Source organism: Euleptes europaea, chromosome 18 (genome assembly GCF_029931775.1).
Source record: "Euleptes europaea isolate rEulEur1 chromosome 18, rEulEur1.hap1, whole genome shotgun sequence".
Lineage (NCBI taxonomy): Eukaryota > Metazoa > Chordata > Lepidosauria > Squamata > Sphaerodactylidae > Euleptes > Euleptes europaea.
This window is the reverse complement of record NC_079329.1, coordinates 28,239,929-28,267,265: the sequence shown is the minus strand read 5'-3', so window position 1 is coordinate 28,267,265 and position 27,337 is coordinate 28,239,929. Positions and strand designations below refer to the sequence as shown.

The 27,337-nt window shown below is 49.9% G+C and overlaps 1 protein-coding gene across 2 annotated transcripts in view; it reads left to right on the top strand.

Annotated features, from left to right (window-relative positions):
* KCNH4 (potassium voltage-gated channel subfamily H member 4) overlaps positions 1–27,337 on the top strand; it is a 78,658-nt gene that overhangs the window by 47,199 nt on the left and 4,122 nt on the right. The window contains exons 9-15 of one of the 2 annotated variants that reach the window (XM_056863131.1): positions 1,992–2,191; positions 4,219–4,468; positions 6,595–6,809; positions 16,000–16,038; positions 18,140–18,507; positions 20,589–20,695; positions 24,257–24,333. In XM_056863131.1, the coding sequence (XP_056719109.1) occupies positions 1,992–2,191; positions 4,219–4,468; positions 6,595–6,809; positions 16,000–16,038; positions 18,140–18,507; positions 20,589–20,695; positions 24,257–24,333 (1,256 nt within the window). Of the gene's footprint in view, positions 1–1,991; positions 2,192–4,218; positions 4,469–6,594; positions 6,810–13,812; positions 13,928–15,999; positions 16,039–18,139; positions 18,508–20,588; positions 20,696–24,256; positions 24,334–27,337 lie in introns of those variants that run through there. The other variant, XM_056863130.1, reaches the window with a different exon arrangement.

The following is a 27,337-nucleotide window of genomic DNA, read 5'->3' as shown; positions in this document are numbered from 1 at the left end:
CAATATACGTTCTGAAACAAAGGGTAAATGACACTGAACACATGAACACATGAAGCTGCCTTATCCTGAATCAGACCCTCGGTCCATCAAAGTCAGTACTGTCTACTCAGACCGGCAGCGGCTCTCCAGGGTCTCAGGCAGGGGTCTTTCACATCACCTACTTGCCTAGTCCCTTTAACTGGAGATGCTGGGGATTGAACCTGGGACCTTCTGCATGCCAAGCAGATGCTCTACCACTGAGCCACGGTCCCACACTAAACGTCAGACAGATCATGGGAGAGCACAGTCTTTTTTGTCATCTAAAAAATCTAAATATATAGTCTCCCCTGCAGCCTACCTTACTCATCTGGAAACCTGGACTGCCCTCTGCCCCGGATCCATTATTTATTTATTCGATTTATAACCCGCCCTCCCCAGCCAAAGCCGGGCTCAGGGTGAGTAACAATAAAATCAACATAATTCCCAATATCTAAAATTCTTTAAAACTATACAGATTTACACAGTCTAAAAACATAGTCTAAAACATTAGATGGCGCTAAGTCTAGCACCAAAGGAAAAATGGGAGGGGCCATGGCTCAGTGGTAGAGCCTCTGCTTTGCATGCAGAAGGTCCCAGGTTCAATCCCCGGCATCTTCAGTTAAAGGGACTAGGCGAGCAGGTGATGTGAAAGACCTCTGCCTGAGACCCTGGAGAGCCACTGCCAATCCGAGTAGACAATACTGACTTGGATGGACCAAGGGTCTGATTCAGTAGAAGGCAGCTTCATGCTTTCGTGTGTTCACCGCTGAGAAGGCAATCAGCAGGCCACCTCATCTAGCTTATGATAACAGATACAGATAAAGAGGGGGACAGACTGGGCGGCCAACACTGATGACATCTGCGGCTGCCCTCAATGGTAGGCCTGGTGGAAAAGCTCTGTTTTATAAGCCTTGCGGAACGCCTTCAAGTCCCACAGGGCTCTGTTGTTACTTGGAAGAGCGTTCCATCAGGCCGGAGCCAGGGCTCTTGTTGAGGAAAGCCGCACATTCCTAGGACTGGGGACCACCAATAAGTTTGAATCCATTGAACATCAAGTTCTCTGGGGGTAGGGTTTCCAGGTCCCTCTTTGCCAATGGCGGGAGGTTTTGGGGGGCAGAGCCTGGGGAGGGCGGGGTTTGGGGAGGGGAGGGACTTCAATGCCATAGAGTCCAATTGCCAAAGCGGCCATTTTATCCAGGTGAACTGATCTCTATCGGCTGCAGAGCAGTTGTAATAGCAGGAGATCTCCAGCTAGTACCTGGAGGTTGGCAACCTTAGTTTGTAGCTGTGCTAAACGTTGGACTCTGCAAACCTGATTCTTCTAGACCAGACTGGACCACGCCTTCTGGATTTGCCCTCTCCTGCTTTGACCCATTGGAATTATCTGTGCTTGACCTTGGACTGTATCCACTGACCACGTCTCCTGTCTCCTGCCATAGCTGCCTGACTCTGGACACCTTCACATTCTGCCTGGGGGCTGTGGTTATTCATTGTTGAAGTTAGCCGTTCTAAGCCCACTGACTGTGATGAACATAGAAGGGTGTACCTCTGCTTAGCCCTGCATTGTAAATTGCTGAATTTGACAAAAACGCACACAAGATCCTTATACTTTGTTTATCATGTGTACACATGCACTGTAAAAGTCCATGTTAGGAAGGCTTAAATTCATTATCCTGTAAACTTTCTAGGAATTTTTCAGTCTAGTAGTTAAAGTACCCAGATTCCCCTTCACACAGTGTTTCTCAGCATGGGCTAAAAATAAAAATCTGAATTCAGAGAGGATACATCTATCAGTCATAGCTATTAGCCATTCTAACTAAATAGAACATCCATGTTCAGAGGCAGCGTTCCCTTTCAGTCGTGGATGCCGGAAGAAACAACCTCAGAGGACTGAAAACAAGCTGCTGTTCTAGCTCCCTTTTGGTCTGACCCAGGAACACCCTGCTGATGTTTGGGTCTCTTTCTCCTCCCAGCTCTGATGCACGCGGTGGTCTTTGGCAATGTGACAGCCATCATCCAGCGCATGTATTCTCGGCGTTCCCTCTACCATACCCGCATGAAAGACCTCAAGGATTTCATCCGCGTTCACCGCCTGCCCCAGCAGCTCAAACAACGCATGCTGGAATACTTCCAGACCACGTGGTCTGTGAACAACGGCATCGACGCCAATGAGGTACGAACGACTGGCTCGTCAGGACTGTACGGCAGAGAGACAAGGAAGGCATATTTGGGTAGTAACTAAAGAACCAGATATCAACCTGTGAGATCTGAGATCATGTCCTTCCTTTGCCAGGGACGCATTGTCCCATCCTGAGTAAATCTTCCCCAGCCTCAGTTTTCTCCATCAATAAAATGGGAAGGGAATGTGATCAGCCTCACAGGGTGGTTGTTTAGGGCAAAAGCAAAACTGGAAAGTTCTTTGGGAATTAAGGGTGACATGAACAATATTAAGAGGATGTCTGATATTGCAGGGAGAAGCTTTTCTCCCTCTCTCATAATACTAGAATGTGGGGTCATCTGCTGAAGCTGGAGGGTGAGAGATTCAAAACAGATAAAAGGAAGTATTTCTTCACACAATGCATAAAGTGTGGAACTCCCTGTCCCAGGATGTGGTGATGGCTGCCAACTTGGAAGGCTTTAAGAGAGGGGTGGATATGTTCATGGAGGAGAGGGGTATTCATGGCTACTAGTAAAAACAGATGCTAGCCATGATGCATACCTGTTCTCTCCAGGATCAGAGGAGCATGCCTATTATATTAGGTGCTTTGGAACATAGGCAGGAGAATGCTGCTGCTGCAGTCGTCTTGTTTGGAGGCTTCCTAGAGGCGCCTGGTTGGTTACTGTGTGAACAGACTGCTGGACTTGATGTGCCTTGGTCTGGTCCTGCAGGGCCTTTCTTATGTTCTTATTACTTGCAATCTCCAACTCTTTTCAAGGGGGCTTGTGCAGGTGATCTGCCCGATCGCTTGTTCAGGCCCAGCTGCTTCCTTGATAGCACCCGCTGAGAGATAGTGTGGTGAGGTGGTAAACGTCTTGAGCTAGGATCTGGGAGACCCAGGTTTGAATCCCTGCTCTGCCATGGAAACTTGCTGGGCCAGTCACACACATTCAGCTTAACCTACTTCACAGGGTTGTCGTAAGGATAAAAATGGAGGAGAAGAAAACGATGTAAGCTGCTTCAGGTCCCCACTTCAGGTCCACTGCTCTTAAGACAGCCAGCATGGTTTAGTGGTTAAGAGTGGTGGTTAGGAGGGGTGGACTCTAACCTGGAGAACTGGGTTTGATTTCCCCCTCCTCCACATGAGCAGCGGAGGCTAATCCGGTGAACTGGATTTGTTTCCCCATTCCTCCACATGAAGCCAGCTGGGTGACCTTGGGCTGGTCACAACTCTCTTAGAGCTCTCTCAGCCCTACCTACCTCACAGGGTGTCTGTTGTGGGGAAGGGAAGGTGATTGTAAGCCGGTTTGAGTCTCCCTTAAGTGGCAGAGAAAGTTGGCATATAAAAAACAACTCTCCTTCTTCGACTTCTTGTTAACCACTACACCAGGGGTGGGGAACCTTTTTTCTGCCAAGGGCTGTTTGGATATTTATAACATCATTTGCGGGCTGCGCATTTTGGCTTTGCCCCCTTTAACCCCTCCATTTTCACCACTTCCACCCCCAGCCCGCAGTACAGAGGGAATATGTTTCTCCACGGCCCGGGTGGGAAAGGGTTTAACACAGTTTCTTGGGCGGTCCTAGCAGCTCCATAGCTAATGATTCTTCTGCAAGGGGGAAAGAAGGTTCCTTTTCTCGGCAAAACAAACTCACATCAGCCTTGAATAGAGGCTATTCCTGTCTGCGGGAGGGGGCGGATCGCCAGTCTCAGATCCTTCTGAGCTAGAGATCTGCCAGAACCCACGAAAGGCCAGACCAAATGATTTTGCGGGCCTTATACGGCCTCTGGGCCTGATGTTCCCCATCCCTGCACTACATCATGCTGGCTACCCTGTAAGGTAGGCTAGGCTGATAGAGTGTGACGAGCTCAAGGTCACCCAGAGAGTTTCCATGGCAGAGTGGGGACTATGAACCTGTCTTCCAGATCCTAGTCTGACGCTCTCAGCATGACAGTATGCTGGCTCTCAATGGGAGGGGGGTGGACTGAAATTGCACTGAACCCCCATGTGCCCCTCCCCCTCTCTCCTCCTCTTCTCCCCCAGCTCCTGCGAGACTTCCCGGATGAACTGCGAGCGGACATCGCCATGCACCTGAACAAGGACATCTTGCAGCTCCCGCTTTTCGAGAGCGCCAGCCGAGGTTGCCTGCGAGCCCTTTCCTTGCACATTAAGACCTCCTTCTGTGCCCCCGGAGAATACCTCCTCCGCCAGGGGGATGCCCTGCAAGCCAACTACTTTGTCTGCTCTGGCTCCCTGGAAGTCCTCAAGGACAACATTGTGCTGGCCATTTTGGGTAAGGCTCGGGGAGAGCTGGAGGCACCGTTGCCCTTCAGTGAACTTGGGACGAAAGCAGACAGGAAGGTTGGCGGTTGGGTCCGGCCAGGCCTATTGGTCACCATAGCCAAAGCCAAGCTCTGGCTCCGACTCCCTGAGGTCAGGAGAAGCTTGCCATTTTCCCACTGCCAGTGGGCATGGCCCTGCCCTCAGTTCCCTCTCTTGTGGGGAGGGGCTGTGGCTCAGTGGTAGAGCATCTGCTTGGCATGCAGAAGGTCCCAGGTTCAATCCCCAGCATCTCCAGTTAAAGGGACTAGGGCAAGTAGGTGATGTGAAAGACCCCTGCCTGAGACCCTGGAGAGCTGCTGCCAGTCTGAGTAGAAAATATTGACTTTGATGGACCAAGGGTCTGATTCAGTAGAAGGCAACTTTATGTGTTCATGTGTTCAAGTCAATGGTGACACACTAGGAATTTCCCCTCTATGAAAAAGAATGCTTAATCTGGCAACTAAGGAGCCCCGTGGCGCAGAGTGGTAAGCTGCCATACTGCAGTCAAAAGCTCTGCTCACGACCTGAGTTCGATCCCGACAGAAGTCAGTTTCAGGCAGCCGCTCAAGGTTGACTCAGCCTCCCATCCTTCCGAGGTTGGTAAAATGAGGACCCAGCTTGCTGGGGGTAAAGGGGAGATGACTGGGTAAGGCAATGGCAAACCATCCCGTAAACACAGTCTGCCTAATAAACGTCATGATGTGATGTCACTCCATGGGTCAGGAATGACCTGGTACGTGCACAGGGGACTGCCTTTACCTTTATCTAATCTGGCGAACTGACTCAGTCAGGGAAGCACAGCCCTCCATTTGCAAGACCTGAGCAAGGCTGTTAACGACAGGATGTTTTGGAGGTCATTCATTGATAGGGCTGCCGTAGGTTGGAAGCGATTCGACGGCACTTAACACACATGCAATCTGGCAATCAGCTTGAAGGTGGAAATCTGGTCATACCAGTGGGAAATTGGCTGGTCGAAATCCCTGGCATCTGCAGTTTGGGCAGCGGCAAAAGATTTTCCTCTGCTCGAGGCCATAGAAAGCCGCTGCCATTCTGAGTAGACAGTGCTAACCTTGAGAGACCAATGGTCTGACTCAATATAAGGCAACTTCCTGTGCTCATGAGACCCCAACAAAGTGTGTAGTTCCTGGCCATCTTCAGAAGCATTTCTGTAGTAGCCGAGCTTGGAAAGGCTTCCACGTAAGGCTTCCTGATCTGCAAGTATGACTTCATAGAGTCATATTCATACCGGCTGCTGGTCAAAGGCGCCTTTGTTTCCGATTTTCCTTCTCCAAGGTCTGTTTCAGTTCCAGCTACACTTCCCAGCTCAAGTCTGGCCCAGAAAGCCAGTGTGGTGTAGTGGTTAAGAGCAGCGGACTCTAATCTGGAGAACCGGGTTTGATTCCCCACTCCTCCACATGAGCGGCGGACTCTAATCTGGTGAACGGGGTTGGTTTCCTCGCTCCTACTCTTAAAGCCTGTGAGGTGGCCTTGGGCTTGTCACAGTTCTCTCTGAACTCTCTCAGCTCCACCTACCTCTCTCAGCCCCACCCACCTCACAAGGTGCTTGTTGTGGGGAAGGGAAGGGGATTGTAACCCACGTTGAGACTCCTTAAAGATAGAGAAAAGCAGGGTATAAAACCCAACTCTTCTTCTTTTTCTTGTGCATTCCCAATATGCATCTGCGGGGCAGTCCCTGGGGATGAACATGGCAGTCCAGGGATGAACATGGGAGCAATATATTGTGTCGTTCGGCCCTGAGAGCTGGTAGCCTCCAAATGCTGCTGAGACCATGGGCCCGGCAGCCTGCACAGCCGGAGCATAGGAGAGTGCCACAGTGTGGTCCACCCCTGGCGTCTGCTGGACTGTGTAGCTCACTACTGTGGGTGGGTATAAGCTGGAGCAGGCTGGGCATTTTATTGAGGGCCGGCAACGCCTGCAAACCTGTAGTAGTTACTGGCTGCCATTTTGGCGTCTTCACAGGGAGACCCGCTAGGTGAGGGGGGTTGTAGGGGAAGGGCATGTCTTAGCTGGGGGGGGGGGTCTGTGGCACTCCCTCCCATCCCATTCTTAGCCACCCCAGATCCTGGCTCTTTGTAGGTAAAGGGGATCTCATTGGTGCCGATCTGCCCAGCAAAGACCAAGTGATCAAGACCAACGCGGACGTCAAGGCGCTGACTTACTGCGACCTCCAGTACATCAGCCTGCGCGGGCTCTTTGAGGTGCTGGAGCTGTACCCCGAATATTCTGCCAAGTTCATGGCGGACATCCATCAGGACCTCACCTTCAACCTGCGCGAGGGCAGCGAGATTGAGGTAGGGGCGTGTGTCGCTGCAGCTGACCCCGATGCCCGCCTGCCCCTTCCCTTCTTCCTTTCCCGTGTACTTCTAGCCACTCACCCGCCTGCAGCCACCACCGCTCTGCGGAGGTGAGCCCCGTGGATTCCCGCAGGAATCGCTCGTGTCCTCTTCGAGACTCGCCACCGCCCGTTGAAAGCCATCAGAATCCGTGCTCCTGCATCAGTGCTTCCCCCCCCCTGCTGCTTCTCATACTTTTGGTATGAATAAGGAAAGAGATTATTTATCCTTCCCCCCAAAAAAAACCAGTTGGAGGGAAGTTCAGAGCACCCTGGGGCTGGAGACAGAAAAGGTTCTGGAGTTGAAGGGGCTCGGCTGGGAGTCCAGCTACCTCTAACGTGGAGAATCCGTTTACCAAAATGTATCAGGGAGGGATACAGATTGGGGATGCAGTGCTCTTGGAGGGGGTGTTAACTCTTGGCCTCCAGACTGTTTCACCAAGCATATACAGACCCTCCAAGAGACTTTCAGTGGGGGAGGGGGGAGGGGACCCAAGAGCTACTGATAATATGCATGCTTGTTTAATACAAGAAACAGAAATATAAACTTAATAATTACACAAAAGGTCGGTGTTTTGTACATGTTTACTAAAAAAGACTAATTACCAATAGTCAACAGGAGCCCCGTGGTGCAGAGTGGTAAGCTGCAGTACTGCAGTCCAAGCTCTGCTCACAACCTGAGTTCGATCCCGATGGAAGTTGGTTTCAGGTAGCCCGCTCAAGGTCGACTCCGCCTTCCATCCTTCCCAGGTGGGTCAAATGAGTACCCACCTTGCTGGGGGTAAAGGGACGATGACTGGGGAAGGCACTGGCAAACCACCCCGTAAACAAAGTCTGCCTAGTAAACGTTGGGATGTGACATCACCCCATGGGTCAGGAATGACCCAGTGCTTGCACAGGGGACCTTTACCTTTTCTTTTTTTTTACCAATAGTAAACTGCTAATATCAGGATCAATAGTAAACTGCTAATATCAGGATCACTGGAAATACCACAACATCTGCAGGAAGCATAAATTGTGTGAAAGCTGGCGTACAAATTGCTGCTAATGACACAGTTCAAAAGAACATACAGACAATACTGAACCACAGTTTAATACGGTCATGGATCCCTGGCATCTTGTGCAGCTTGTCGTTTCCCAAGTGTGTGCCTTGAGCCTTGGGTCAAACAGATTTTGCAAATTTCCGGATCAACAGTGGAATGAATTCTGCAGGCTGATCCACTATGTAAACTGAAGAAACTGAATAAAAGTTGCAGAGCTTAACTTACGTGTAGGATTGCCAACCTCAAGGTAGGGCTTGGAAATGCCCAGAATCACAACTGATCTCCAGACAACAGAGATCAGTTCCCCTGGAGGAAATGGCAGCTTTGGAGGGTGAACTCTATGGCATTATACCCCGCTGAGGTCCTGCCCCTCCCTAGACTTCCCAAATGGAATATCCCAACCTTGAGTTGTCAATCCTACATGCAAAGTATACACAGCCCAAAGAAGAAACAGTTGGGGCTCCCAAAATCGAACAGTCTTCCATCAGAACATCTCCTGTAGCTAGACTAGAGCTCACTTTTACAACCCAGATTAAAGACCCAATTCAAGATTGACTGCTGGGTTCTGCACAGATTCCTTGGCTCTATTAGAACGGCTCACTTAGTCAGTGCAACCACCTCTGTACGCCTTCCCATTCGAGAGTGGGGAGTACAGGGGAATAAGCCAATTCCCACCCCACAGTGGCCCGCAAGTCACATGGCTGCTAGTCTTTTTTGGGTGATCTTGGGGGACCAAATTTGGCCCGTTGGTCGGTACATTCCTAAGTAGAGTTACATCCTACATAGAGTTCAATGGATTTAAAGGATGCAGGCTCTGTTTAGGATTGTGCTCGGTGACTCCTAGAATAGGTTGTTTTGCCCCATGTTGTGACTTAGCAGTTTCATCCTGTATCTCTTCTTTCTATTGACCCCAGAAAACTAAGGGAATTGCTGCTAACTTTATTGCTCAGTTTGCAGTATTATCACTGAGCTTGTCCCTAGGGATGGTTATAAGTGGAAACCGGCCCTCAGAAAGAACAGGAACAAAATTATACTGGCTTGGGATCCAGTGATGTGCAAGCAGAAACGTAAACAGACTTAGCACAGTTCCCCTTGTGCAAGATCTTGTGCGACGCATAGCTCTTTCCTCCCTGCATGTTATAGTACTCAGAATGTGTTTGCATAAGATCTTGTGCATGTGGAAATGCAGGAGAGGATGCAATACATTTGACTTAGTCCAGATGGCAGCTGCAGTCTTTTTCTTGCATTTCCGCTTGTGCGAGAGCTCTGGCACAAGTAGAAATTTTTGCACTGGATCCAGCCTGCTATGTAGAGGGTTTGCTGGTTTAGAGAAAGCAGCCATCATTGCAAATCTATTTCAGAGGTGAAATTTCTGGAATTCTCCAGACATACAAAAGAGGTACTTTGGTAGCCCGCCCATAACCTTCACGGTCCCCATCCCGTGTACAGGTTTGCTGCTCCTTCCTCCCAGTCTGAAAAATCCCAGCATTTTGATCCATACCTATTATGGGAGCTGGATCACCCTCCTGGTTAATTGCTTAGCTTTGTACCCCATTTCCCTTTGGCAACCTACAGAACAAGTTCCCCATGTTCTGGAATATCAGCACATTTCCCCTTCCTCCCTGTCCCTTCATAATGACATTCCCCTGTCCTCTTCCCAGTCCATCTTCATTTCTCAAACCAACATAACACTCCCTGATCTCTTAATTGTTGGTAAGAGAGTGAGAGCACCCTGTTCAGGTCATGCCCTTGGTCCTCTGCCATATTCCTTGAGCTTGTGTGCCTCCAGTTGCCCCTGCAACATCCTTCTCCTTTCTCTTTTCAGGGCCAAGGATGGTCAGCATTACATCTGCATGAGCTGGACTGAACCTGAGTTGATTTGCCAACCCTGGTCAGCATTCAACTGGGATTTGAAACCATGGTTGGATGTTGACTTAAAGCTAACCATGCAGATTTAACACCATCCAGAGTTAGCCCCGAAAGAGGAAAGGAAGGGGAGATTTGAATGGGAAAGGAGGGGTGCATAAGCTTAGGCAGCCCCAGATGCTAACCACGGTTAAGATTATACTGAGGGCTCAGATGAGACAAAGAGCACATGTCTTGTTCATCCGTAAAGCGAAGATTGCAGCCTCTCCCAGAATACCAGAATGCAGGGTCATCTGCTGAAGCTGGAGGGTGAGAGATTCAAAACAGATAAAGGGAAGTATTTATTCACACAGTGCATAGTTAAACTGTGGAACTCCCTGCCCCAGGATGTGGTGTTGGCTGCCAACTTGGAAGGCTTTAAGAGGGGAATGGACATGTTCTTGGAGGACATGGCTATCATGGCTACTAGTCAAAATGGATAGTAGTCATGATGCATATCTGTTATCTCCAGGATCAGAGGAGCATGCCTATTATATTAGGTGCGGTGGAACACAAGCAGGGTGCTGCTGTAATTGACTTGTTTGTGGGCTTCCTAGAGGCACCTGGTTGGCCACTGTGTGAAAAGACTGCTGGACTTGATGGGCCTTGGTCTGATCCAGCATGGTTTTTCTTATATTCTCAGTTTGCCTCATGGCCATGCAGGGAAAGGCAGTTTAACCCATCATCCTCCATTTGGTTTTGCACCGAGGATCTGGTTTCCCCTGACATGCTGCTAACAAAGCAGGAAGCCCAGTTTCGAATCGGAAAACAGGTGGAAGTGTTAAGCATCCTTTTGTTTGTGTTTACAAGCTGCTTTTTGAGGCCACTGAAGTAGCTCCACGTGGCATCTGTGCGTAGTACACAGCAGCTTGCCACAGGGTTCAGGAAACGTCTTCACTTTATCCCATCAGCAAAAGCAAGTAGGAACCATTTTCCTGGTCTGTACCTCTTCCGGTTTCAAGACTGGGTGGGTGGGGCAATTGCATCTTTGAATGCCCCCCTCCCCCCAAAAAAAAACCTCCGCCTGCACAAAGATGGTATGTTATGGAGAAGGTCAGGTTGGTCATTTCTTCTTGACTTGCCCATTTTAACATGGCAAGAGCGTTCAGACATATGTGTGAACACACATGCACTTCTCATACACCCCTAAAGCAGCACTACCCAGTAAAGCTGCCATGTATTTCTGCTGATCGTATAGACGTGAAGCAGTCTCTGAAGGGCAGCCGTAGAACTGATCAATTTCATCTTCCTTGCCATTGGGAAATCCAGGTTTTAATTTGGGGCAGAGGCAGGAAGGGCTGGAATTGCATGAGCTTCTGCCTGTAGGGGGGCCCAAGAAATTGAATCACTCCTCCACCGATTCCTTACATCAAGCCTTTAGAAAATAGCAGCGGGTTGCTCACTCAAAAAAAAAAACCAGCTATTTTTTGCCTGGCTTTCTTGCTGCTGAGATAAAGAAAAGGGATATCGAAAAACTGGCCCCATTTGGGTGAAGAAACCATCTCTTTCCCTCTCAGGCCGGTTTGTTGTTTTAAAATAGAGAAGATCAGGAAGTTTGCCTATTGAGAGCTCCTGTGCCTATTTTAAAGTTGAAACAAAAAAGTCAGGGGATCTCACTGCAAATCTCTCATGTCCCGTGAGGTTTGACTGAGATATGCAGGTGGGGACAGGAACTCCGGCAGAGAGGTCTTTGCTCAGAGACATGTTTGCAGGACTCTGCGAGGTTTCCCTCATCAGTGGCAACCAGGATAGGAGGCAGGTTTTGCCCCACAGCAGGAAAAGTCCCAAGTGTAGCACTTCACTTTTACCCTGGACATGAGTTGCAGGCATATACTTCATATGTAGGGCTGCCAACCTCCAGGTGGTGGCTGGAGAGCTCCCGCTATTACAACTGATCTCCAGGCAGCAGAGATCAGTTCACCTGGAGAAAATGGTTGCTTTGGAAGGTGGACTCTATGGCATTATACCCCATTGATGTCACACCCCTCACCAAACCCCCACCCTCCTTAGGCTCCACCCATAAAATCTCCAAGTATTACTTAACCTGGAGCTGGCAACCCTGTTCATATGGGAGACAATACAAGGCTGCATACCTGCTGGCTAAATCTCCTTTGCCCCACTGGATCCCACTAACTGCCCTATGTCAAGTGTTTGGCAGATTGCAGCCCACTGACTTTGCCCCACAAAAGCAATAGGGGCTTCATCCCACCTCTCACCCACCCCCTGCCATGCTAGACAGACCCTGTGAAGCGGCTTTTATGTATTAGCCTTTCCTTAGCCTGAACTCTGCCATTAAAAACCAGGTTCCCAAGCAGAGCCGTAGTGAGTGTTAAGTGAAGCTTTAAACTGAGCTCCTGATGGTCATATTTCTCCCAGCATAGCAGTTAAAGTGTTGGGCTAGGACCTGACAGAACTGAGTTCGAATCCCTGGCCTGGGGTGGGTCATGTTCTTCCAGCCTAACCAGCCTCACAGGATCATTATTGAGAGGATTAATTAGAGGAGGGGAGAGCAATGTGATCTGCCAGTTTGGACCTCTACTGGGGAGAAAAGCAGAGTATAAATTTAAAATGAATGCAAATAATATATGCTACAGGGGAGAGGGGCTGTAACATAGTGGTTAGAGTGACAGTCTAGGATCAAGGGGGCCAGGGTTCAAATCCACACTCATGAAGATCACTGGGTGACCAAGGCTGGTCAGTGTCTCTCAGCCTACCTCACAGGGCTGTTGTGAGATAAACTGGAGGAGGGGGGAATTATAAACACTGCTCTGAGCTCTGTGCAGGAAGGGCTGTATGAAAATGCTATAGATAGATAAGAATGTTTTGGGTTTCTTCGGTCACCCAAACTGGAGGGTCGGGTATAGTTCAAAGACATTTTGGAGACGGTGTATCAAGAGATCAGTGAGACCAGTGCAGGCTGGTGTGCTAAAATACTTGGTAATTCACTGAAACAGCCCCCCCCCCAGCCCCCCACACTTCAAAACCTTGTCAGTACAGCCCAGCTAGGCATAACTGAATATTCCTCTTTAAGTCTTGGCTGCAACCTTCAAAGTTTTCCACTTCTTTTTTTAAAAAAAGCCCTCACAAGGTGTGCTTAGCCTGGAGAGGAGACGATCAAGAGATGATATGATAGCCATCTTCAAGTACCTGAAGGACTGTCAAACAGAGGATGGAGCTGAGTTGTTTTCGGTTGCCCAGAACGTCAGACCAGAACCATTGGATTGAAATTAAATTGGCTAAACGTTGTTGGCTAAACATTAGGAAGAACTTCCTGACAGTGGTTCCTCAGTGGAACAGGCTTCCTTGGGAGGTGGTAAGCTCTCCTTCCCTGGAGGTTTTTAAGCAGAGGCTAGACGGCCATTTGACAGCAATGCTGATTCTGTGAACTTAGGCAGATCGTGAGAGGAAGGGCACAAAGGGATGAGTCGGTGTTCAGCTCTCGTGGCCCTTTCTTACATGTCCAGGGTAATGCTGATGGCCAATTTGGGGTCAGGAAGGAATTTCCCAGGCCAGATTGGCCAGGTATCCTGGAGGTTTTTTTTTTTTTTTTTGCCTTTCTCTGGGCATAGAGCAGGGGTCACAGGGAGAGTGGGAGGGGGATGTAGTTGTGAATTTCCTGCGTAGTGCAGAGGGTTGGGCTAGATGGCCCTTGAGGTCCCTTCCAGCTCTATGTTTCTAAGGGGTCTTGGCCGAGCCTTCTACCTGCCTTTAAAACCAGTCTAGGACATTTTCTTGTGAAACAGCAACTAGATTGCCGCCCAAGCGGCTGGAATCCAGCTACCTGGAGAAGCCAGTCACTGAAGATCGATTGACCTTTAGGGAACGGAGGAAAAGTGACAGCCGGTTATCAAATCTAGCACTCTCTTGGCATGCCTAAGGGATATAGGAGGGACCTAGGGTATCCCTGCCCCGTCTCTCCTTCTCACCATGCCCTCCGCCTGTTTTGAGTTCCCCCTTGCCAGGACGACCCCCTGCTTCCCCCTGCTGATTGTGATGGTGGTTTTTGCCCACTAGGACCAAGACCGAGACCAGCAGCCCGTAATCGCCCGTAGGCTCTCCAACAGCCGCCGGATGGTAACAATGTTCGGGCGCTACCGGCCTGGGCTACATGCGAACCAGTGACCGAGAGGTGAAAGGTCGTTGTGTCCCATCCCACCTGCCTTCCCTCACCTCACCAAACCCCCGAGCACCTCGCCGCTGCCGTCTGGCAGCAGGAATTGCCCTCTGAATGTGAAAGGCTCCCCTGAATTTTCACCTCCTCTTCCTGTCTCCTGACACTTCGATGTAGCCTATGGAAATATGTCTGTCTCTCAGCTTGTCTGGCGGGGTGTGTCTGCAGTTTTGGGTCTCCAGGTGGGAAGGGACTGCCAGGAGTGGAGGAAGAAGTCTTCGGGAAAGATGCTCTGGGATTAAGGTTGCCGACCTCCAGGTGGCACCTGGAGATCTCCGCTTACTACAATTGATCTTGAGATGATCAAGGTCAGTTCCCCTGGAGAAAATGGCTGCTTTGGAGGGTGGACTCTAGGGCATTATACCCCATTGAAGTCTCTCCCCACCTCAAACTCCACCCTCTTCAGGCTCTACCCCCAAAATCTCCAGGTATTCCCAACCTGGAGCTGGCAACCCTATCTGGGATAAGGCTCTCACTGTGTGAACAGAATCTGTCCCATTTGCAGAGACTAGAGTTGCTTCCACACTGGGATTTTGGCCCAGTTCCATGTTCCCAATTGCCCAAGCCCAGCAGAGAATTCCCTGACCCCACTCCCAATCTCCAGCCTTTGAGAAACTGAGGAGCGGGAGAGAAAAATGGCCTCCATAGAGATGCATAGGATGTGAGGGTGATCTGGCTGTGACATCTGTCACCTCATTGGTCGCAAAGGGTTGCCAACCTCCAGGTGGCACCAGGAGATCTCCCGCTATGACCGTTGATCTGCAGATGACCAAGATCAGTTCCCCTGGAGAATATAGCAGTTTTGGAGGATGGACTCTATGGCATTCTATCTTGCTGAGGTCCATCCCCTCTCCAAATCCCGCCCTCCCCAAGCTCCACCCACAAAATCTCCAGGTACTTCCCAATCCAGAGCTAACAACCCTAGTAATGGTACCAGTGCCCATGCATACTTGGCTTGAGGCCCCCGCAAACAGCACAGTGGTGCAAGTGGGAACCTGCAGTAGGATGGATGGGAATTGCTGAAAACCATCCCACAGATGTGCCATCCACAGTCAGAAGAGGAGATCAGGGTCTGAGCCCCGGAGCCAGATCTACACCACGATGTCAAAGCTGGTTTAGTAGTCTGTTCAGGCAACTGTAATTCTGCAGGATGTATTGGCCAGGAAGACTAAAAGACAACACTTAGCCAAACTAGGGTTTGTTTGTTTTTTGTGCTAGAGAAGTGGAATGGAGATAGGGCAGGGAGCCAGGCAAAAGAGTGGGGAAGGCCTTCGATGATAGGCCATACAGTTATGAATCAATAGGCAAGATTTGGCTGTCTGCCAGGGCTGGTGGTTTGGAGGAAACCAAATGATGAATAACTACAGATGAAAGAGCAGCAACTTTATAAGACCGGGTGAAACCTGTTGGCGCCTTTCGACTCCTCCTCCAGCAGTGTGGCCGAAGTGCAGTGAAGAGGACACGCCTTTAGCCGTCTTGTCTTGCAAGTTGGCACAATGGTAACCAGAATCCCCTGTGTCCCTCGGCTAGAACCACCTGTCCAAGCTTCCTGCTGCCTCACAGGCGAAGACCACAGATTATACTTCGGCTGGCAAGATTCTGACATTTCCTAGTTCACGGCAAGATGGCATCCCCTGTAACTGTCTGGCTGAGGAGAGAACTCATGGCCTATAAAACAGACATCCAGTGACACCTAACAACATTTATTCCAGTGTGAGCTCATACTGGAATAAATGTTGTTAGACTTTAAGGTGCCTCTGGACTTCTGCTTTGTTTTGCTACAATAGATTTAACACAGCTACCCTGCATGAATTATCACGGCCTATAACCCAGAAGTGTGAAAATGATAGCAAACCTGTTCTCTTACTTCTTGGGCTATTGTTGTGTGCTAGTAAGGTTTCCAGATAGCAAACCTGTATGTGTCGGATATCTTTTCTTCAACTTCTACGGCAACCCAAGCCTGGTTGGCTTTAGGCCGATAGCCTGGATGGAAACTGCAAGGGCTAACTTTTTTGTTTGTTTCTCTCCAGGGACTTCTCCGATTCTCCAGGTCCCCGCGTTTATCCCAGGTATCTTGGATTTGTTGATGGTGGGATGTGGGGAGGTATTTTGAATAGTGTCCTGATTAATTTGCATGGGGGGGGGCTCCTAATTAGAATTTGTGTGGAAAAACATTCTTCTAAACCCTTTCCCCTCAATAGTCTCAGTTAGAGATACTCTTCATTTAGGGGACTGTCTGGTGCTGAGACCAGTTACCTTGGGACGGACAGGCAAGTGGGAGACACAGGGCCCAGAAATTGTAGCTGGGCTTGGAAGACCAACTGTTGTTTTCTGCTAGCCCAGCTGTAAATTCCAACCCCACCACAACATTACTAGTAAGATAATTCCTAGGCCTTTTATGCATGGGTAGTTTCCCGCTGGATATGTTGCCTTCTCGATGCACAGTATTTAAACTCGAATTCTCAAATCACTATGCATAGGGGGGGTTTTCCCTGAAGAAATTCCCGGAGTACTTAGAGTTTAATTTATGCATTACCAGGGAAAATGCAGCGTTTCAGAACTTCTTGCTAGCATTCTTGCTAGTTGCAAACAAAAAACCCCTGTTCTATCAGGCTGATGTCTGAAACTGACCACACTTGCTGTGAAACTGACCAAATAAGTAGCCTCATAGTATGCCAGCTTCAAGGGGAGGGGTTGAATAAGGGGGAAAGACAAGAGGGAGGGAGAAACGAGAATGGGTGTAGGGAGAAAACCCTGAATTGACAAGTATGCCCAGAACCAGCTTTCAGTCTGGGATCGAGACAGACATTAAACTCCGGGTAAAACAGTATCCACAAAACATGGGGAAAGCATGAAGTGAGAGCAAGGTGACTTCTAAAGGACAGAAAATACATGCATAATGAAAACAAAGCCCTGAAGTACTTGGGGCTTGAGAGCGACAAGTCGTCCTAGATTAACAGTGTAACTATGCTGAGTTGTGAGTGTGAGTGTGAGTGTGTGTGTGTGAAGTGCCGTCAAGTTGCTTCCAACTTGTGGCAACACTATGAATGATTGACCTCCAAAATGTCCAATGGAAGAAAAATGGAGAATGTTTGCAAAACCAAAGAGAAGAAAACACGTGCAGAATTTTTAAAAAAACGAAGAATTCGACAGCATGCAATGACTTATACCACTCGGGCGGAAAAGGCCATAATTCTTGGAATTTTTACTTTCTATTGTTGATGTGATTATTTAGGAATGACTGCTCAGAATCGCTCTGTTTTCTTAGTTCAGTTCCCCCCCCCCTGTAAAACAGTGAGAAAATAATGGCTCAGTTGGCAAAGATGCTGCATTTTGTACATTTAAAAATGCTATGTAAATGCACAAATAATAAAGTAAGGCATGAAGTGGAAGAGGATGCGCATCTTAGAAGCGGTCCTGACGTCGGTTGGTTTCTAATGCAGCTACGTTGGCCAAGTTGATTGTTCCCATTCCAAATGCAACTGGCAGTTGGAGGAAGTGAGATATAAATGCTGGATAATAATAATAATAGGATGGATCCAGTCTTCTGCAATCAGGAGGAGTTAATGGAAGCCAACAAACTTCCCAGCTGACTCTTGCCCCCAGCAAGCCTTTGAAAAGCCATTACTGAATATCAGGGCACCCTTCCTGAAAGCAGCCTTGAAGAAATCACCCCCTTACTCTTGTGCAAGCAGAATTCAAGCTCCCTGTGTCTGCTGTGCTTGCATAAGAGCAGGGGGAGTGACTTTGCCCAGTTTTCCTCCTTTCTACAGGACTGCCCCCTCCCCAGATCACACGGCATTTTGTTCAGGACCTTCAGTAGCAGCTTTTGCTGGGTTAAGGGTATAGGAGGAACATCCACTTCTGTTTTTGGACTGTTGGATCCAGTCCATCCCCAGTAACAAAGGGTGGGATCCAGCTAGATTTTTTCACTCGGTCTTCCTGAGTTCTTCTACAGCCCCAGTCTCACATGCCTTTTGTCAATGCAGGTCCCATGATCAGCAGCATGGCCTTTTTGGTGGCTCCTTCCTTACCACTGGTTGGATCCAGCTCCAGCAGTGATCAGACATTGACATGAATAGCCTGGGGGAAGCTGACGGGAGATTTGAAAATGCTGCTCGCCTTCCCCTTGAACCCAATTCCTGCTTCCCTTTCTTCCCTCTTTGCCAGCCTCGTCCTGAAAGCGGTGCTGCCCCCGAGAAGCCCCTGCCCTCCATACAGGAGTACAGTGAAGACCCTGAGGATTTCTTCCAGCCCTCGCCAGCCACCATCACTCGCCGTAAACTCCTACTACCCAACCTCAACAGCCCTGTGAGGCGGGGCTCCCTCAGCAGCCTGCTCGGGGATGACTTGCGTCAGTTCTCAGCCCTGCGGCGAACTTGTCGGTCCCCGGCCCGCTGCAGCCAGGGCCGTAGCCCCTCTCCACGGTGCCGCCGGGAAGAACGTCTCTCCAACAGTGAGAGCAGCAATAGCTGGAAACCTGGCAAACTCCTCATTCCCTCCCTTGTGAACTACGGACCCCCGAACCTCAGCCCCAGGTAAGGAAGGACAACCTGCTGCCCTTCCAGCCACAAAGCAGCTAGTCCTCAATGATCTTTGGGAGGATGAAATAATTTTGTTGGTCAACATTCAGATTTTTGGGGTCCTCTTTAGTGTGGTGTAGTGATTAAGAGCGGCTGACCCTAATCTGGAGAACTGGGTTCGATTCCCCACTCCTCCGCATGAAGCCTGCTGGGTGACCTCGGGCTAGTCACAGTTCTCTCCGAACTCTCTCAGCCCTGTCTTCCTCCCAAGGTGTCTGTTGTGGGGAGAGGAAGGGAAGGCGATTATAAGCTGGTTTGAGACTCTTTACAACAGGGGTGGGGAACCTTTTTTCCGCCAAGGGCCATTTGGATATTTCTAACACCATTCGTGGGCCATACAAAATTATCAACTTAAAAAATTAGCCGACCAAGCCCCAAGCAGGCAGATGCCCCCCCCCAGGGTGTGGGCAAGCAGGCAGGCATCCAACTGGTGGTGCACTCACCCACCTGGTGGCACAGGATGGTCTGTTACACCAGCCAGGCATAGCTGTCCAGCCGCACGCTGGAGTTGCTCCTGCTCTGCATGGTCGGGGCCGGACTCTACAGCTGGCTCCTGCTACCTCTACCTGCAGGGATGAAATGAGGACACACTGGCTAAGAACCCCCCCCCCCCCGCGTGCATTCTGGCCCTGCCTCCTTTAACCCCTCCGTTGTCACTACTTCCGCCCCCAGCCCTCTTGTAGTACAGAGGGGATACGTTTCTCCATGCCCCGGGTGGGAAACACAGTTTCTTGGGCGGTCCTAGCTAACGACTCTTCTGCAAGGGGGAAAAAGGTCCTTTTCTCTACAAAACAAACTCACATCCTCCTTGAATAGAGGCTATTCCTGTCTGCGGGAGGGGACAGATTGCCAGTCTTAGATCCTTCTGAGCTAGAGATTTGCCAGGACCCACAAAGGGCCAGACCGAATGATTTCGCGGGCCCTTAAACACACACCCCCTCCGGCCTGACGTTCCCCACCCCTGCTTTACAAGGTAGAGAAAATCAGAGTATAAAAACCAACTCTTCTTCTTCTTCCTGCATGCCAAGTGCTTACCTGTCATTTAGTTATAGGTACTTCTAGGGCACAGGAGTGTGATTTTCACAGCAAGCTTGAGACCCAGCACTTCCCATTTTAGAAGTTAAGCACCGAGACAAGGTGGCTGTATATGCACACAAAAACCACTGATACTTAAGTATATGACGCTGCCTTATACCAGTGGTCCTTCTGGCCCTGCACTGTCTATTCCTACTGACAAAGAAGAGTCCTCGGGCAAATAAGGGTTTGTTTTTTTCCTAGCCCTCTTGAGAATTTCCTTTAATTACAAATGCCAGGGCTTGAACTAGGGAATCATTTGAATTTTCTTCCTCAAAATATCTTGGACTGACTTTCTTCTCTGATGTATCCTCTCTGGGATGAGCAAGTTTGGCCAGTTTAACATTTCTTTTAAAAAGTTGTCTGGTTTTGTTTTAATGACCCAAGTATTCTTTTGTACTGTTCCAGAAATATTTATGGGACGTTGGCATAAAAACCTGCACCCTGTGGTTGGACAGTCAACTCTAAATGTGCATTGCCTGCGCAGAAAGATGCGCCTTTGTCTGGCATTTACAGTACAATCCCATGCAGAGTTTCTCCAGGCTAAGCCCATTGATTTCAATGGACCTAGACGGGAGTAACTCTGCATAGCATTGAACTGTTAATCTCTTCAAAACAGAGGGTGACAGAGCTCAAACTGGTTGAATGGTCACACCTTCTGACCTAGAAGGTCTCCTCTAACTTCAGATTAGTTGTTTTGCTTCTTGCTGGTGAGATGTCTGCATTCTGCACATGCTCAGATGCATGCTTTAAAAAAACAACTAGCTGTGTACATGACAATTACCATGCTGGATCGAATCACAAGTTTATCAAATCAGGTGCTGTGTCTGCAACAGTAGCCAGCCAGATGCCCCCAGGGAAGCACATAAATAAGGCATGGTGTTTGTCCTCTTGGCTAACGGCCCTTGTTAGACCTACCCTCCCATTTTTCAAACCTCTGCTTCACTCATCTCCCTCCTCAGAGTCGTTGATGGAATTGAAGATGACGGCGGGGCATCGGAGTCGCAAACCTTTAGTTTCAACCTGGATCAGCCCCCCCAGAGCTCGGCGCAAGAGCATCCAGTGTCAGGTAACCATGGCAACCAAGGCAGAGTGGTCCTTCAACCTGCCTTGAGAGGACAGAAAGCCACTTAGCCACTAACCATCAAAGCTCTTTTTTTTAAAAAAAAAGGATCTCCTGTAGACCAAAAACTACTTTCAATTAGTTTGAGAAGTACCAGTTGAGCATCAGAGCTCATTAAGAAGCTTTTACCTTAAATAAAGGGTGGCAATCTCTCTACCTGGCCCTCCATAATAATAGTTCTGTTGTTGTAGCTGACCTTCTGAAGAGCAGAGAGCAGTCCAGGGATATGAGATGTTGTGGCCAAGCAGGTGCTGGCTTGCTGAGCAAGTGGATGGGAAACCCCACAGTCCCACATAAGAGCAGGATATGTATATATAATAAAAATAAATGCAAGGTTTTTGGTTTTTTTTTAAAAAAAAAACAGTTTACTTATATATGGGAGCGGCAAATTAAATGGGGCTGATAGAAAAGACCCACTGAGCTTTTTGATCTGCTATGTATTGAAGGGGCAGGTGATGAGAGAAATTTTCCTGCTTCTCCCCTATCTCGGTTCTTTTTATAATTGGAAATTCTCTGGGTGCTTTACTCACCAGAAGCAAGAGCCAGAGGATGTGATAGGAAAGACAGACCTTTCACACATACTTTGCTCAAACATCACATTAAACATGTACCAGTAAAAACATGCACTTACAAGAGAATATAAAGCAAAGAAGAAACAACACTGTTTAGGAAAATATACCGTATTTTTCGCTCCATAGGACGCACCGCTCCATAAGACGCACCTAGTTTTTAGAGGAGGAAAACAAGAAAAAATCTTGTTTTCCTCCTCTAAAACTTGTCTTATGGAGGGTGCGTCAAGATGGCGCGAGCCCGCGTTCCCCGCGCTGACGGCCAGCTGGGAGGTGGGCAGGGCCACGCAGAGCACTTTCCAAGACCTCCCCCACCCCCGCCCGGCTTCTACAGACTCCCTGGAAGCCCGGCGGGGGGTCTTTAAACTCCTCTGCGCTGCCATCCCAGGCAGCACAGAGGAGTTTAAAGATCCCCCCGCCCGGCTTCCAGGGACTCCCTGGAAGCCCGGCGGGGGGGTCTTGAAAGTGCTCTGCGCTGCTATCCCAGGCAGCTCAGAGGAGTTTAAAGACCCCCCCGCCGGGCTTCCAGGGACTCCCTGGAAGCCGGGCGGGGGGGGGTCTTTAAACTCCTCTGCGCTGCCATCCCAGGCAGCACAGAGGAGTTTAAAGATCCCCCCGCCTGGCTTCCAGTCTCTGGAAGCCGGGCGGGGGGGTCTTTAAACTCCTCGCTGCCTGGGATGGCAGCACAGAGGTGTCCAAGCCGGCTCCCGGGGCTGCCTGGCTCTGCGCCACGCTGCCACTACGCTGGGTGGCTGGGAGCCCCGGGAGCCGGCTTGAACGCAGCCAGCCAGCTGGGGTGGGTGGGAGGCCCCTCCCAGCCGCCCAGCGCAGCGGCAGCGGGGCGCGGAGTCAGGCAGCCCCGGGAGCCGGCTTGAACGGCGTCCCCATCTGGCTGGCAGCAGCCGAGCCGGCTCCCGGGGCTGCCCGGCTCTGCGCCCCACTGCCGCTGCGCTGGGCGGCTGGGAGGGGCCTCCCACTCACCCCAGCTGGCTGGCAGCGGCAGCGGGGCGCGGAGTCAGGCAGCCCTGGGAGCCGGCTTGAACGGCGTCCCCAGCTGGCTGGCAGCAGCCGAGCCGGCTCCCGGGGCTGCCCGGCTCTGCGCACCGCTGCCGCTGCGCTGGGCGGCTGGGAGGCCCCTCCCACCTCCCCAGCTGGCTGGCGCCATTTAAGCCGGCTCCCGGGGCTGCCCGACTCCGCGCCCCGCTGCCAGCCAGCTGGGGTGGGTTGGAGGCCCCTCCCAGCCGCGCAGCGGCAGTGGGGCGCAGAGCCGGGCAGCCCCGGGAGCCGGCTCGGCTGCTGCCAGCCAGATGGGGACGCCTTTCAAGCCGGCTCCCGGGGCTGCCTGACTCCGTGCCCCGCTGCCGCTGCCAGCCAGCTGGGGTGGGTGGGAGGCCCCTCCCAGCCGCCCAGCGCAGCGGCAGCGGGGCGCAGAGCCGGGCAGCCCCGGGTGCCGGCTCGGGTGCTGCCAGCCAGCTGGGGGGGTGGGAGGCCCCTCCCACCTCCCCAGCTGGCTGGCGCCATTTAAGCTGGCTCCCGGGGCTGCCCGACTCCGCGCCCCACTGCCGCTGCGCTGGGCGGCTGGGAGGGGCCTCCCACCCCCCAGCTGGCTGGCAGCAGCTGAGCCGGCTCCCGGGGCTGCCCTGCTCGGTGCCCCGCTGCCGCTGCGCTGGGGGGCTGGGAGGGGCCTCCCAACCCCCCAGCTGGCTGGCGGCATCCCAGCCGGCCCGGCGACCCAGCTCGGCACCCCGCTACCGCTGCATTCGCTCCATAAGACGCACTGACATTTCCCCTCACTTTTGAGGAGGAAAAAAGTGCGTCTTATGGAGCGAAAAATACGGTATAAGACAGAACTTAACAAACCCACAAACAATTGACACACCAACAACACTTATCAGAGCTCTCTGAGGTCATTCCAAAGAAAGACAGCAATGGTCTCTCTTCTAGGAAGGACGGCGACTGGACAGCCGGGCTAGGTTTAATAGTGAGAAAGAGGGTCTCAAACGGCCCCCTCCTCCCAAATTAGTCAGGAGATGAGTTTGCACAAATCATGTCTATAAATTGTTTGGAATATCCTGTTCCATAATAAGTTTTCTCATGTCCAGGTCTCTGATAAATCTTGTTCCGTCCGTCAACCAGTGTATGGAAAACAATTCCCTCCCCCCTACGTAAGCAGAGAGTTTGTTGCCTGCTCAAATGGCCTTGTTATCACAAACATAGTTTAGGGCATCCGATGTGTTTTGGGTGATTAACTCCAAGTAATGTAATCTCCTATGCCCTTTAGGGTCAGGATCCTAATTGGAACTAGGGTCAACTAAAAGTTAAGTCTTCATATGGCTTCTAGGCTCTAGGCTAATATAAGCTATAGGTTAATAAAATTGGTTCTTCTTAGCCCAAACTAATGTTTAATATAAAATTCTCGCCACGGCAGGGAGTTCCACAATGTAACTATGCGTTGTGTGAAAAAATACTTCCTTGTATCTGTTTTGAATAGTTGTAATAGCGGGAGATTGCCAGCCTCCACCTGGAGGTTGGCAACCCATACTGAGGCAGCCTGTACTGAGGTTTGCCATCTCAGTGGTGCCTTTGTGCCACTGAGTTAACCTTTTTGTTAAGATTTTATCACAGGCTATGTACAGATGTACACAAGATGGATTGACTCCGTAAAGGAAGCCAAGCCCTCAGTTTGCAAGACCTGAGCGAGGCCGTTAAAGATAGGACGTTTTGGAGGACATTGATTCACAGGGTCGCCATGAGTCAGAAGCGACTTGGCGGCACTTAACACACACACATGCACAGATTTTAAAGAGTCACTCCTGCACAAATGCTCCTTGCTCATAAGAATAGTGTATGTATGGTTGGGAGGCAATCTCCGGGTGATCTCTCTCTCTCTCATTATCATCTCTCTCTCTCTCTCCCCCCGCCCCGGCTTTCTTTGCAGGACCGGAACTAGCCAACCCCATATTAGCTGTAGAATCGGAGGAGATAAAGCAAAACATCGGGAAGCTCAATCAAGAGGTGGGACCAGGACTTAATTTGTGGTAGGGCTCACTCAGTGGGGTCCCCCTTGGGTATTTTTGGTGCCAGCGCTAGAAAATAAAAAGCCGCTCGCAGTTTCTCTGAGCAGGCGCTACTAGGGTTGCCAGGTCCCTCTTCGCCCCCGGCGGAAGGTTTTTGGGGCGGAGCCTGAGGAGGGTGTTTTTTGGGGAGGGGAGGGACTTCAATGCCATAGAGCCCAACTGCCAAAGCGGCCCTTTTCTCCAGGTGATCTGATCTCTATCGGCTGGAGATCAGTTGTAATAGCAGGAGATCTCCAGCTAGTACCCGGAGGCTGGCAACCCTAGGTGCAACATGCCTTTCCATTCTCACACAGTAGCTGTGAGACACAGAAGCCGTAATCACAAGTTATAGTGCATGCGCGTACAATCTGTGCACGCTTGATCTTTCTTTATATGCGCACAGAGTACGGTAATTCTCACATACCATTCAGCACATGTACAGCTTAATATGCGACTGAAACCAAACGAAGGCAAAAAACAGCAGTTGGTGCCAGGGAAAAGAATTTAATGTTTAATAATTAAATTGCCCCTACGCATTTCTCTTACGCTTCCTCGGGGGGATCTTTTTAAACTCAAATGTCCCAAGAAGCAAGAAACAATAATGAGGATTCATTTATCGTTTCTTGCTTGCTTGGAACATTTGATTTAAGTTGCCTGCTTGCTTGGGACGTTTGAGTTAAGAAAGGTCCCCCTGAGGAAGCATAAGCGAAACGCATAGGGGCAATTTAATTATGAAACATTAAATTCTTTTCCCCGGCACCAATTGCTGTTTTTTTTCTTCCTCCGTTTGGTTTGGTGCAGCCCTCTTTTCTTTTGTTTATGTGACTGAAACCACACGTATATCCTGGTACTGATTCCCAGTTGCATTTGTAAAGTGAACGCACTCTGGCTATTACAAACTGTTGTGCACGTGTACATGTAAGCCGTATGTGTGAACAAGGCTAGGGAGCCCATGTGGTGTAGTGATTAGAGTGTTGGACTAGGATCCTGGAGACCATGTTTGTAATCTCCACGATGCGGTGGAAGCTTGATTCGTGACCTTGGGCCGGTTGCCCACCCTCAGCCTGAACCTCCTCATAGGGCAGTAGTTGCGAGGAGGAAAAATGAAGGAGGGGAGAATGCGTTATTTTATCGACTTCATTTATACTTTGCTTTTCTCCCAAAGCAGTTTACATCATTCTCCTGTCCTCCGTTTTACCCGCACAACAACCCTGTGAGGTAGGTTAGTCTGAGAGAGTGTGACTGGCCCAAAGTCGCTCAGCAGTAGGTTGTCAGCTCTGGGTTGGGAAATCCTTGGAGATTTTTGGGGTGGAGCCTAAGGAGGGTGAGGTTTGTGGAGGGGAGGGACTTTAATGAGATATAATGCTGTAGAGTCCAGCTTCCAAAGTGGCCGTTTTCTCCAGGGGGACTGATCGCTGTTGCCTGAAGATCAGTTGTAATAGCGGGTGACCTCCAGCCACCACCTGCAGGTTAGAAACAAAAAATCACGTCTCTGTACCAATATATAGTTGTACAGAATCAGTATAGGTCCAAATAAGCAAAATATGCAAGTCAAAATAGCCAGAGCAATAGGTTCAACGCACTGTAATGTCACTAGCAGCAACTAATACAGTACAATGCAATGTCAAAAAAAAAAAAACTATATCACCATTGATATCTTAATACAAATATTGACATTACAACAAAAATATAACCTGTCATACACAGCTTATACCTGGAGAATTGCACAATGCAGTATAGTCAAAAAAAGGGGGAAGGGGTACCAATAACGTGGTATACAATCTGACTCAGGGCGAAAACGCACGGTCGCTTTAGCCTCCTTTATTCCCTGTTTCAGCCAGGATTCAGCCAGGATCGAACACATGCGTTTTGCCGAACGTGCTGTGGAACACAGGCAGAACAATGCTGCCGCAGGGGTCTTGTTTGGGGGCTTCCTAGAGGCACCTGGTTGGCCACTGTGTGAACAGACTGCTGGCCTTGATGGCCCTTGGTCTGATCCAGTAGGGCCTTTCTTATGTTCTTATGCTCTAAGCGACCATGGGTTTTCGCCCTCAGTCTCTCCCACTTTGGAGAACAACATAGCTTTACAGCCGTGAGGTCTGAGAAGAGTTCCGTGTCAATTTCAAACTGACGTGAAGACAAGAAGAATGCCACAAATTGGTTCAATGTGCATTGAGAATCACTTGAACTATCTGGCGATTTTGACTTGCATATTTTGCTTATTTGGACCTATACTGATTTTGTAAGACCAGCTGCAGGTTGGCAGCCCCACTCAGCAACCTTCCAATGGCAGGTGTCACAAGCTACTTGGGGTCTCCGACGGGAAGAAAGTTTGGGTATAAATAACTAAATCAATAATCCAAATACATAAATACAGGAAGAGGGAGGAGGAAGCTGCCTTGTACTCTTCCCATTGTACCTGGATACTGCTTGGCAGAAAATCTCCTTCCCCAAAGAACGCTGGTATTGACTTTTAATGTCATTTGTATGTTGTTTTTTAATTCCCGTGGGCCACTTTGGGAACAAATTCTGACAGAAAAGTGGAATAAGAATATAATTTAGTTAAATGAATAAAATATAGAGACCTCCCTGTATTGGGGATGGGATTGCCAACCTCCAGGTAGTAGCTGGAGAGCTCCTGCTATTACAACTGATCTCCAGCCGACAGAGATCAGTTCACCTGGAGAAAATGACTGCTTTGGCAGTTGGACTCTATGGCATTGAAGTGTCTCCTCTCCCCAAATCCCGCCGTCCTCAGGCTCTGCCCCCAAAATCTCCAGGTATTTCCCATCCCGGAGTTGGCAACCCTGAGGATGAGAAACAAAAGGCCTCTTGATCTTAAAGTGATATTTCCAGGCAGAATTGGGAGGCCAAACATCCCTCTAAGCGCTAGCAAGGCCATGTCTTCTGGCTAAACAACGGCCATCGGAGGTCCTTCTCTTCCTGCTCCCACCTTTCCGAAA